Source organism: Bos indicus x Bos taurus, chromosome 17 (assembly GCF_003369695.1).
Source record: "Bos indicus x Bos taurus breed Angus x Brahman F1 hybrid chromosome 17, Bos_hybrid_MaternalHap_v2.0, whole genome shotgun sequence".
Classification (NCBI taxonomy): Eukaryota; Metazoa; Chordata; class Mammalia; order Artiodactyla; family Bovidae; genus Bos; species Bos indicus x Bos taurus.
In genome coordinates, this window is record NC_040092.1 from 65,729,175 (window position 1) to 65,742,900 (window position 13,726).

Below are 13,726 nucleotides of genomic sequence, written 5' to 3' on the forward strand. Positions count from 1 at the left end.
AGTCATAGTTGAAGCATGCAGGGTCCTCAACCTTCACTGTGGCATGCAAGATCTTTAGGTTTAGCATGTAAACTCTTAGTTGTGGCATGTAGGATCTAGTTCCCCGACCAGAGATTGAACACCCAGGCCCCCTGCATTGGGAGCATGGAGTCTTGGCCACTGGACCATCAGAGAAGTCTCTACAAGGATCCTTATGAGAAGGAGGCGTGAGGGTCAGAGTCAAAGAAGGAGGTATGACAAAAGCAGAGGCTGCAGTGATGCCACTGCTGCAAAGGAACACACGCCAAGAAATGTGGATGGTGTCTAGAAGCTAGAAAAGGCAAGGAACAGACTGTCCCCAGAGGCTCCACAAGGAATGACGTCCTACTGACATCTTGGCGTTAGCCTCATGAGACCCATTTTCAGACTTTTGATCTCCAGAGCTATAAGGTAATAAATCTGTTATTTTAAGCCATTAAAATAAATAAATAAATAAAATAAAGGACAAAAATAACATGATCATCTCAATAAAAGCATAAAGAGCATTTAACAAAATCCAACAGCTCTTCATGATAAAACTCTTCATGATTTAACTTTCTTAAAGAAACAAAGACCATCTACAAAAAACTGACAGCTAACATAATTGATAATGAAAGACTGATTGCTTTCTCCCCTAAGATCAGTTAAAAAAAAAAAAGATGTCTGCTTTCACCACTTATTGTTCTTTTTTAATTTTATTGAGGATACTGAAAAGGAGATCTACCTTCTTAACAGATATTAAGTGGGCAATATGGTATTGTTATCTATAAACACAATGTTGTACAGCAGATCTCTAGAACTTACTCATCTTGCATAATTAAAATTTTAGAACACTGATAAGCAGTTCCTTTTTTTTCCTTTCCCCAGCCCTTGGTAACCACCATTCTACTCTTTGCTTCTATGAGTTAGTTTTTATCTCATATAATGAAATCATATAGTATTTGTCCTTCTGTGACTGGTTTATCTTATTGGGTATAATTTCCTCAAGATTCTGTACTGAGGTTCTAGCCAGGGCCATTAAGCAAAGAAAAGAAAGAAAAGATGTCCAGATTATAAAGAAAAAACTAAAATGATGGCAGTTTACAAACACATGATTATATATATATATAAAATGAAGCACAAATTCACTTAGATGAAGTTCAATTTGCTAAAAATGTAATACTTTTATATGAAAAATTAGAAGTAAATTGTGCTTCAAAATCATATTTATATAATCTTATATTAATACATAGAAAATGACAAGAAATATAAACACACACACACAAAATCAGAGCTAATAAACTACTACAGGGAGGCTGTCCTATAGAAGATAAATATATGAAAATCTATTTAGTTACCATACACAAGCAACAATCTGAAAACGAAATGAAGAAATAACTCCATTTGATATAGCACATAAAAAAAGAAAATACTCAGTAATGAATGTAACAAAATATACACAAGACATCTTCACAGAAAACTACAAAAAGAAACTGAAAAAGACCTACATCAATGGAATAAAATCCCATATTCATGGATTGGAAGACTTAATATCCTTAAGATGACAAACCTTTTCAAACTGATCTGTAGATCTGATGCAGTATCTATCAAAATCCCAGCTACAATTTTGTACAAACTGACAAGTGTATCTTAAATTCATACAGAAATATAAGATACCGAAAACAGCCAAAACAATCTTGAACAGGAGCAAAATTGGAGAACTCACACTTCCTAATTCTAAAAATGTATTATAAAACCACGGAATTCAAGACTGTGCTACTGCCCTAAGAATAAATATAGTTCGATGAAACAGAATTAAGAGTCCACAAATACTTACATTTATGATCAACTGATTTTTGATGAAGCTATCAAGAAATACAATAAGGAAAGAGTATTCTTTTCAGCAAATGATGCTGAGACATCTAGAAATGCAAATGCAAAGGAATGAAGTTGCTCCAAATACAAAAATTAACTCAAAATGAATCAAAAATTTAAATGTAAGAGCTAAAAATATAATACTTTTATATGAAAACTTAAGAGTAAATCTTCATGAACTTGAATTAGGAAATAGGTTTTCAGATATGACACCAAAGCACAAATAATAAGACAAAATACAGACACAGTGGACTTCATCAAAGTGAAATTGTGCTTCAGAGGAAAACAACGGGGAAGTGGCAAGACAAGCCACAGAATGGGAAACGATATTTGCAAGTCGCTAATCTGACAATGTATTTGTTTCTAGAATATATTTTTAAAACTCTTAAAACTGAGATTAAGGAAAAGAGGATTGTGGATTCTTGTCCAACGAGTACAGAGTTTCAGTTTACAGACTGAAGAGTTCTGCAGCTAGGTTGCACAATGTAAAAATACTTAACACTACTGCCTAAGACCGTTCAAGTGGTAAGTTTTATGTGTATTTTATCACAATTAAATGTTTTTTTAAAAACCTCTTAAAACTTGACAAATAAAAAGGCAGCTCAGTTTTTAAAAGGGCAAAGGATGTGAATAAACATTTCTCAAAATACGACATATAATAGCATATAAGCACACAAAAAATACATTCAACATCATTAGTCATGAGGAAAAGGCAAATCAAAACCAAACCACAATGGGATAGCATTTCAAACTCACTAAAATGGCTATAAAAGTCAGATAATAACAGTTATTGGAGAGAATATGAAGATATCAAAATCCTCATACATAGCTGAGAGAATGTAAAATTATGTGGCCATGTTGGAAAGCAATCTAAAAGTTTCTCAAACAGTTAAATGTAGAGTTACCATATCACTACCAATTTCACTCTAGGTCCAAACCCAAGAAAAATAAAAACACGTGTGCACATAAAAGCTCATACAGAAGGGTTCATTGCAGCATTATTCATAACAATCAAAAGATGGACGCAGCCCAATGTCCATCGACTGGCAAATGGATACACAAAATGTGATATACCCACACAATATTACTTACGGGAAAAAGGAATGAAATATTAATGCATCCTACAACATGGGTTGACCTCCCAGACCTGTCTCTTCTAGGTTTCTCTCCTCTTCTCTTTATTCCCCTCATGATATCTTTTATCTTTCACTCTCTTCCCTTCCTACTCTGCAGAGCAATTTAAGTATATCCAAGATGGGGAAAGAAAAAGACCAACATGTCACTGATATCTACCCTTATAAGAAGATGGAAAGACATAAAGGGATTTGTTTTTGATTAAAAAAAAATTTACTCACAAAGCCACTCATTGGGGGGGGAAAAAAAAGCAAAATATATAAAAATGGAAAGAACATTAAAAAAAAAAAAAAAAAAAAAACAGCCAATAAACAAATAGCAGAAAAAAGTAGTGAAACACTAAATCATAGACCGGACAAACATGGTCCACTGGAGAAGGGAATGGCAAACCACTTCAGTGTTCTTGCCTTGAGAACGCCAGGAACTGTATGAAAGGCAAAAAGATATGACACTGAAAGATGAACTCCCCAGGTCTGTTGGCACCCAATATGCTGCTGAAGAAGAGTGGAGAAATAACTCCAGAAAAAATGAAGGGATGGAGCCAAAGCGAAAACAATGCCCAGTTGTGGATGTGACTGGTGATGGAAGTAAAATCTGATACTGTAAAAAGCAGTATTGCATAGGAACCTGGAATATTAGGTCCATGAATCAAGGGAAATTGGAAGTGGTCAAACAGGAGATGGCAAGAGTGAACATTGACATTTTAGGAATCAGTGAACTAAAATGGACGGGAGTAGGCAAATTTAATTCAGATGACCGTTATATCTACTACTGTGGGCAAAAATCCCTTAGGAGAAATGAAGTAGCCCTCACAGTCAACAAGAGTTCAAAATGCAGTACTTCGGTGCAATCTCAAAAATGACAATGATCTCTGTTCATTTCCAAAGCAAGCCATTCATTATCACAGTAATCCAAGTCTATGCCCCAACCAGTAATGCTGAAGAAGCTGAAGTTGAACAGTTCTACAAGACCTACAAGACCTTCTAGAACTAACACCCAGAGAAGATGTCCTTTTCATCATAGAAGACTGGAATGCAAAAGTAGGAAGTCAAGAGATACCTGAAGTAACAGGCAAATTTGGCCTTGCTTTTTATCACAGCAACTATTAAAAATTTAGCTATTCAAAAATAAGGCAACAACAAAAGAAATGCAGCATAAGTTGAAACTGAGCTAGTAGTTTGCACAGTGCCCCATATATAGCAAGTATACTATGCTTCCCGTAAAACTTTAAAATGTGCTTTGGACTCCTGAGATTTCCTTAAGGCCCTTGGTTAGTCTCACATGCAGTTTGTTAACCGTAGTTATAAGCTGCCACATGCATCACCCATCTATAAATCAAGCTCAACTAACACTGATTAAGCAGTGAACATCAAGTAAAGTACCTTATATCCCAGGCCCAACTGATAAATAGCAAAAATCTGAGCGGCATTAAGAGCTTCACTGAAAAGGTAAACTGCAGTCATCTGACCACAGAATACTCTGTTAGCATCTGCTGTTTCTGATGAGCCCAGGAAACACTTGTCAAAGGTCTGTGAAAGAAAACAGAAAATTTTATTAGAGAAAAAAACAAAAAAAAAAGTCTCCTCCAGAATTAATAACAACCTATATTGGTATAAATATTTTGTCCTTTCTAAAACATAATCTGATTAGAGTAAAATTTCAATTAGCATTTCACTTCATTCACTCCCATTTGGTATAGAGATCAGGAAAGACATCACAGAAAAACATGCAAGTTCTCCAAAGTACAATAAACAGAACTTGATGACAAAATGGACGTAGGAAATGGAGTCAGAAAAATCATTATGGACTCTGTAGGTCCATACTTGGGCAACCAAAGAAGGAGACAGAAGAGCAGGCTTTGGAGCAACGAGCAAAATCATGAGTCAACTTCAAGCCATGTAATGAATGTGTCTTTTCATAAAGTGATACGGGTGAAGAAGGAACTACCAACAGGGTTCTCTATGGTTAGAAGCTAAGACTGTAAAGATGGTTTCTGTAGATATTAAGATACAAATAATAGGTTAAGTCATGGGAGTAGATGCAATCTCGCAAAAGGGATGTGTAAATTCAGAAAAACAGGTGTATGCTTTTCTTATTTACATAGAAAACCTCTTTTAGTAACACCCAGGTAGCAGAGATCACACATACATTTACACCTATACAGCAAGAAGGAAAAGAAATGCTTGATATCTATTTAAAAGTATTTTATACCATGGAACTATTAGGAAGGCTGCTGAAAAATGTGTATGTTGACATTAAGGAATATAAAAAATTTAAACACTTGGATTATGAAGACAAACCACCTAGGTCAAATAACTGATTCCCATGCTGCTGATTTTGGCAAACTCCTTAACCTCTCTGTGCTCAGTTTCACCTGTAAAGATTACAACAGTACTTATCCTGCAAGGTTACAGAAAGTAAAAGTATTTATTACAATGCCTGCAATGCTCAGCAAAGATTAATTTAAGAAAAAATAAAGGTTGAAAGGCAATATACATATTTGATCTCTAATTTTAAAAAAATTAACAGTTAACATTTACTGAGCACTTATTCTATATAAGTCACTCTTCTAATGGATTTCTGAGCAGTAGCTCATTTAATCAACATTCTGAGATAGGTACTATTTTACACCCTTTTAGGTGGAGCAAAGGGCTTCACAGAGCACAGCAATACAGAATCACCTGCAACACAGGAGTTGCGGGAGACATGGGTTCAATCCCTGGGTTGGGAAGATCCCCTAGAATAGGAAATGGCAACTGATTCCAATACTCTTGCCTGGAAAATTCCATGGACAGAGTAGCCTATGCAGGCAGGCTATAGTTCAGGGGGTCGCAAAAAATCAGACAGAACTGAATGACTGAGCACACTCACACAAGAGAGAAACCTTACGCCTAATAAATTAAGTAAGTCATATAGTCAGGAAGGGATTCAAACCTAAGTCTAACAATCAAAGCTCTTAAGGTTAGCATTTCAAAATATGTACATATGTATAGATTAGGATAATAGGAGTTAATAGTGAATGGGTGTTGCAGTTTGTATTCATTTTCCTAATCAATAATTTTTCAAGGTTTCTATTAAAAATGTAATGTGGGAGGGAGGGAGAACATTTTGAATATAATGCTAACTTACGGATCTCTTATTGAACCTTGAAAATATTATAAAAAATAGTTATATATAGCAGCTATGAATTATACGGAAAATTTACAAGCCTATTTCACCTAACTCATTCATAAAAATGATCAGAACCCTGCAGTAAAACTTTGTGGTTTAATTTGATCAATGGACCGATGACACAAACACTTTTAAGATACACTCACTGCTACCTATGAATCATTGTCTCTACCCTATCCAGAACAATTTTATAACAAGGACTGAGTAATATCTTATGTGACATATTAGCACATTTCTACTCTCTTAATATATTACATGTTAGCCAAACTACAATTATAAAAAATCCACCACTGTAGTGTTCTAAAATGTATATTCAATATAAAATATATTTTTCTTATTTCAATGTAACTTTCTCAGACTACTTACATCACTCGTGTTGACAAACCATGTTATCTCTCCATAGGAAGCAAGCTCACCATTCACATAACATCGAAGCTCACTGTTCTTCCATCGGTTATAAATATGCACTACAGTTACCATATACCACTGGATAAGCAAAACAGTTTAAAAAAAAAAAAAGATAATGATTTTTCCAATAATTCAACCACATTGATAAAAACAAGCAAAAATCAAATGCTAAATTACAGTGAAATCTAAAACTAAAATAATACTGCTTTTATTAAATTCAATATTCTACCCCTGGAACAATATTGATTCAAGGGAACTCTCTCAACAAATAATAGCTTACCCATGAAATTATTTTTCTAACTTTTCACTATGAAAAATTTTCAAAGGTAAAAAGCTTAATGGAAACTCTCTCACCATCCCACAACTGTCAACATTTTGTCATATCTGTTTTATCTATTTACTGATCTACATATAGATGTTCATTTTGTTAATAAACCATTCAGTAATTTCCAAAATTTAAGGCAGAAAAGCAAATACATATATTTTCACTTGTATTTCCCTTAAACTCTAGAAACAGCTAAATATTCACTCTTTTCATTGTCCAAATCAGAGAGGTTAACAACTGTCCAGCAATTTACACCTCATTTTCTGAACCAGCTTAAGAACAGAATTATGATTTGCCACAGCATTCTGAAGGTTAGAACAGTTTGCTAACATAACTATGACTTAGTAAGATCACATACCTTTTGTGGCTTGAAATCAAATTTCACACAGTGTTGAAAGCCTTTTCCTTTTGACTTTATTGATGTTATAATTAAACATCCCCCAACAAAGTGAGCAGAATAACCAAGACCTTTACTGGTTCTGAAACTATAAAAAATAAGTTTTCATTTCATCTCCAAATATTCTCATTTTTCAAAATAAAGTAACAACACTAAGTTACAGAAATACATACCAGTACAAATATGGTTTATCTTTATCCACATTGATGTTATTTACAGGATCCATTCTAAGCCAGGTATGAAATGTAAAGCCATTCTGGTATGGCCATTTGGCTACAGGAGGTAATGCAATAGCCTAAAGGGAAAAAATTCAAGTTACTAACTCACAATGAAAAATTCTGTTACTGAAATCATGAAAATGAGACCTTACATGCTACATATATTTCTACTATATATTAGTCTACATGCAAAAGTAGTCTCTTTATCTGAAAGATTTTCACTAACTTCTAAATTATTCAAAATACATATTAATGATGTTAATTTAGTTAAACAGAAACATTCCAATTGATCTTCTTGACACACTAATCTTACTGCTTCATTTCTTACAATGAACATATGCAAAGAGATTCCAATTAAAAGAGATAAGTAGTAATATCAAAGGAAATTTGTTGCTGAAATGTTAAATAAGGTAATAAAGAAAGATGGAGAAGGAAAGAAAACAGTTAAGAAAAAAGCCTAGAATGTAATTTTTTAACAGAAAATAAAACACTGAAGAGGATTCATTCATAACATTTTTTATAACATTTTAAAGTTATATTCATAAGTCATTCTATAGGTAATTTTACCACTTGGCTTAAATTTTTATTTAAAAATAAAATAATGCAAGGACCCTAACATCTCCAAAACAAACTTGAAAAAGAAAAGTTGGAGGATCCAGATTACCAATTTTTTTAAATTTTATTTATTTTTTTAATTGGTGGAAAACTGCCTTACAATATTGTGTTGGTTTCTGCTGTATAACAATGCTAATCAGGCATAACTATAAATATATGCTTCCCTCCTGAGCCTCCCTCCCCTCCCCTATTTCACCCTTCTAAGTCATCACAGAGTGCTAAGCTGGTCTCCCAGTGTTATTTAGCAACTTCCCACTAACTACAGTTGTACAATGGAATATTACTCAGCCATAAAGAGGAATGAATTTGAGTCAGTTGTACTGAGGTTAATGAATATAGAGCCTCTTAAACAGAATAAAGCAAATTAGAAAGAGGAAAACAAGTATAGTATATAACACATATACGTGGGATCTAGAAAACGGTACTGATGAACTTAGTACAGAAGGGACTTGTGAACACAGCGGGGGAAGATGAGGGTGGGACTAATTAAAACAGCACTGACGTATACACACTATCACGTGTAAAGTAAATAGTGGGAAGTTGCTAAATAACACAGACTACCAAATTTAAAACCTACAGTACAAAGATACAGTACTGAAAGCTGTGGGGTATTGGCATAAAAATAGAGATACAGATAAATGGAGTAGAAGGGAGAGCCATAAACAAGCCCTCATATTTGTGGTCCTGATTTTTAACAAGAGTATCAAGACAGTTAAATGAACAAATGCACTGAGAAAACTGGTATTTACAAGCAAGAGTATAAAGTTGACCACTTCTTTATATGATACACAAAAAATTAACCCCAAATCAATCATGTGAAATGTGAAAGCTAAAACTAGAAAACTTTTATAAGGAAAAATAAGACTAAATCTTCATGACCCTGAGATAAATTCTTCTTAATTATGTACAAGAGAAAAACATACATGAACTGGACTTCGTTAAAATTAAAAACTTTTGTGCTTTAAAGGATACTATCAAGAAAGTGACAGCCCAAAAGAACAGGAGAAAATATTTGAAAATTATTTATCTATTAAGAAGCTTATATCCAGAAGAATATATAAAGGATTGTTACAAATCCAATAATAAATAGACAAATACAGTTTTTAAGCGGGCAAAATATCTGAATGGACACACCTCCAAAGAACATATACAAATAGCCAGTAAGAACATGAAATGATGCTCAGCATCATCAGTCATTAAGGAAATGCAAATCAAAATCACAAGATGTTACTTAACACGACTAGGATGACTATAATCAAAAAGACAGACATTAACAAGTGTTGGTAAGCAAGTGGAGAAACTAGAAACCTCCTAAACTGATGATGAGATTATAAAATAAATATAGTCACTTTGGAAAAACAATATGGGAGTACATCAAATGGTGGAACATAAGCCAATATGGCTCAGCAGTTCTCCTGCTACGTTTCCAAGAGAAATGAAAACATATGTCCATATAAAAGCTTGCAAATAAACGCCCATAGAGCATTTCCAAAAAGTAGAATGCAAATATCCACTAATTAAAGAATAATTAGGTGGGATGGGGAGGGAGACGGGAGGGAGGTTCAAAAGGGAAGGGATATATGTATACCTATGGCTGACTGATGTTGAGGTTTGACAGAAACAAAAAAAAATTCTGAAAAGCAATTATCCTTCAACTAAAAAAGTAAATATAAAAAATAATTAAACAAAATGTGGTATATTCTTCTATTAGAATATTAGTCAACAAAAGGAATGAAGCACTGACACATACTACAACATTAATGGATCTTAAAAACAGTAGTGTTAAGTGCAAAAAGCCAATCACAAAATTCCAGACATCATGAATTGCCCAAAATAGACAAATTCAAAGAAACAAAAAGTACAACAGTAATTGCCTAGGCAAGGGAGTCTGGACTGAAACATGCAGTGACTGCTCATGAGAGCAGGGTTTCTTTTGACAGTAATGAACATGTTTTCCCAGTGGTCATGTATGGATGTGAGAGTTGGACTGTGAAGAAAGCTGAGCGCTGAAGAATTGATGCTTTTGAACTGCAGTGTTGGAGAAGACTCCTGAGAGTCCCTTGGACTGCAAGGAGATCCAACCAGTCCATCCTAAAGGACATCAGTCCTGGGTGTTCATTGGAAGGACTGATGATGAAGCTGAAACTACAATACTTTGGCCACCTCATGCGAAGAACTGACTCACTGGAAAAGACCCTGATACGGGGAGGGATTGGGGGCAGGAGGAGAAGGGGACGACAGAGGATGAGATGGTTGGATGGCATCACCGACTCGATGGACATGAGTTTGAGTGAATTCCGGGAGTTGGTGATGGACAGGGAGGCCTGGTATGCTGCAGTTCATGGGGTCACAAAGAGTCGGACACGACTGAGTGACTGAACTGAACTGAAAACTGATTGTAATAATGGCTGCACAAACTGATGAACACAACCATTCCCTGCATGTACACTTTAAATGACAGACATGTATGATATGGGAATTGTAACTCAATAAAGCTGTTAAAAAAAAGATCATACTAAAAGCTTTTCTTTTCTTGTTATAACACTTTACATATGCCTTTAGGTCAACATCATATATACACATTATTTTTTATAAGATATTTCATAAAACATGAAAAACATCATAGAGCCAAATTTATCTAATAACAGTATTGAGACTTCAAAAGGCTGATTTAAAATGAATGTTGTATTGAGGAAATAAAAATACATACTCTTTGTATAAATATGTTCTCTCTCAATCAAACATGAGAGTAGAGGATGCGAAAGCTTGGTAAAAATAATTTACCCATGAATAACTTCCCTTTAAAAGCTATGTTTAAGGGGAAAAAAATGAGTCAATGAATGTATTTAAAACATCTAGTCTCTGAAAGCTCCAAAGTTGTGTGGTTCAACTGGCTGAATTTCAAGATACATACAAGAAAATGGAATGGACATGTAACAATCTCAAAGAAATATAAATAATAAAGCTAAACATGCATAAAAAAAGGTTTCTCTAATAAGAATACTTTTATCTCCTAAGAATACTTTTTTATGCTGGGAGACAAATGATAAACTCAATGCCAAGTGAGCAAACTATTCTGGAAAGCTTCAAATCTAAAATAGTTATTAAGGATAAATTAGAAAGACAAAATAACATGAGCAATAAAACCTTCCAAAGAAAACTGTTCAATGTTTGTGAAACACTCAAATATCATAAATGTTCTTTTAAAACACTCTCTTCTTTCTGCAGATATTGCCTGGCTACATAGAGGCCATAAAAGGTAGGATATTATGAGAACAAAAATAAAAAATGAATAAAAGATAACTTCAAAACATTTGCTTATAACAGGCAGACCAATGTAATAAAGAGGATGCGAAAAAGCTTCCATAAATAATACATGTACATTATATAATGTAATCATATAATATTTTGAAACATTACAGATACTACTGCCATACATTAACTGTCTTATGTGTAAACTGACTAACAGTTTATAAGAATGCTGAGACTGATACAATATGGAAACTTACAAGTCAGAAAAACTTGCCTAGAAAGTTTCTCAGAGTTACTCTCAACTTACGTACCAGGTGCAAAAGAAACAGAACTAAGGAAATGTAACACCAAAGAAAGATAAAAGTGAAAATGCTATACATAAATTTCTATTTCAGAATGCAGAGATAAAAATTCATAAGAAAACATGGCTTATGTTGAAAAGAATTGGGTTCTTATTCCATTGAGACCCCAAGGGGTGAATGCGCAGCTTTCTTCATTTCTTAAAGCCTCTATTTCTTCCCCTCTAAAACAGTCAGGAAAAAGGAACAGGCAGTGCTGTTTTAAGGATTGAGTTAGGCTGTGCACAGAAGTTTTCACCCAACACAGAACCTGTCAAGAATGCTTACAGGGCCAGGCTTTCAGGAGGCAAAGGAAAGAGTTTCAGATGATTTCCTCATTAATATCTACTTACTGCAGCGCTCTTTCCTGGAAAGTTGAAAAAGGCATCAGGACCATACTTCTGTGGCATGTGCTTTAAAACAGACAGCAACTTTCCGGCATGTGGAGGCTATGAAAATAATCAGCAATTCATTAACCACATTATTCACCATAGAACAAAAATACATACTTTAAATATAGACATACTTGAATACACCCCAAAATAATAATTCCATAACCTAAAAAAGCATATATAATATCCAAAAACAGTTATTTTCAAATATCTTAAAGAAATAAACAACACACTCTATGCCACTGTTCCGTGGAAGGTGCTAGATAAATATGAGCCAACAGCATTTGAGACACAGCACTTCCACACTGCAGCAAAAACGACCTTTTAAAATTACAGACTAAAAAATAAATAAATAAATAAAATAAAATTACAGACTACATCATCCCACCACTGACCCCTTTTTAAAACACTTTTTAATCTCACCAAAAAATAATGCTTATCAAGTCCCATTGTTAAAGGCACTTTAAAAATATTTTTTAAAAAAACAGTAAAATATTTTATGCTTATAACCACGCTAGGGATTATTATCATCCCATTTTACAAAGGAGGAATTTGAGGCAGAGGAACATATCCAAGGTCATACAGGTAGTAAGTGGGATGAGAACTCAATCTGATTCCAGAGTCCAAGCTTTTAATCACTATACTTTCAACTTTATATAACTCTCTCTCCAGTAGCTTCTCACTGCCTTTAAAACAAAAGACCAGAATCCTTAACATGACCCAAAAGATCCTTAACTGCACTCCATCTATAAAGACTTTTTCCCATAACAGAGCCTGAACACAAACTATTCTCCTTAAAATGTTCTCACGAGGACTATTCCCTACTCCCAGCCCTCCCCTGCCTTAACTAAAGAAATCTTACCCATCGTTTAAGCTCATCTTAATGGTCACTTCCCAGGGCAGTCTTTCCTGACCTCTGAAAACAGATCAAATCTCCCTACCATATTTCATTCTACAACATGTTTCTACTATGGAACATGTATAAAAGTTGTAACATCACTTTTGTTTGATTAAATGTCATTAATTAATGATATGTTTGTCATCAGTCAATGTCTCCTCTAATACATTCAAAACCAAAAGCTAAAACAAAAAGGTGTACTACATTTATAAGGAGAAGCAAAGGACAACAAGATAATAATTTAAATCGGTTTGCAAGCAAATAGAATAATGTGTAGTGCATTCCTCTTAAAAGTTAAAGTTCAAAACAGTGTCAAACTACAAATGAAATCACAGTCTTGCCTTCATCATATTTGGTAGCTGGTCTAAATTATCATGAGTAACTATCTAGGGGCTTCCCTGGTGGCTCAGTGGTAAAGAATCTGCCTGCCAATGCAGAAGACATGGGTTTGATCCCTGGTCTGGGAAGATTCCACATGCCACAGACCGACTAAGCCCGTGCGCCACGACTACTGAGTCCTCGTACCACAACTACTGAAGCCCCAACACCAAGAGCCTGTGCTCCCCAACAAGAGAAACCACTACAACGAGAAGCCTGCTCGCCAGCACCAGAGAAAAGCCCGAGCAGCAACAAAGACCCACCCAGCACAGCCAAAAACAAAAAAAGCCTAACCAAAACAGTTTGGCAATCTTTCATCCGAAAGTTA

At 34.5% G+C, this 13,726-nt stretch overlaps 1 protein-coding gene across 5 annotated transcripts in view; it reads right to left on the bottom strand.

Moving 5' to 3' along the window:
- The window catches only part of LRBA (LPS responsive beige-like anchor protein), a 756,962-nt gene that overhangs the window by 649,934 nt on the left and 93,302 nt on the right, over positions 1-13,726 (bottom strand). For all 5 annotated transcript variants that reach the window (XM_027513423.1, XM_027513426.1, XM_027513425.1 and 2 more), the window contains exons 5-9: positions 12,084-12,179; positions 7,481-7,602; positions 7,269-7,395; positions 6,544-6,663; positions 4,389-4,535 (exon numbers count right to left, since the gene is read on the bottom strand). In XM_027513423.1, the coding sequence (XP_027369224.1) occupies positions 4,389-4,535; positions 6,544-6,663; positions 7,269-7,395; positions 7,481-7,602; positions 12,084-12,179 (612 nt within the window). The remainder of the gene's footprint in view (positions 1-4,388; positions 4,536-6,543; positions 6,664-7,268; positions 7,396-7,480; positions 7,603-12,083; positions 12,180-13,726) is intronic.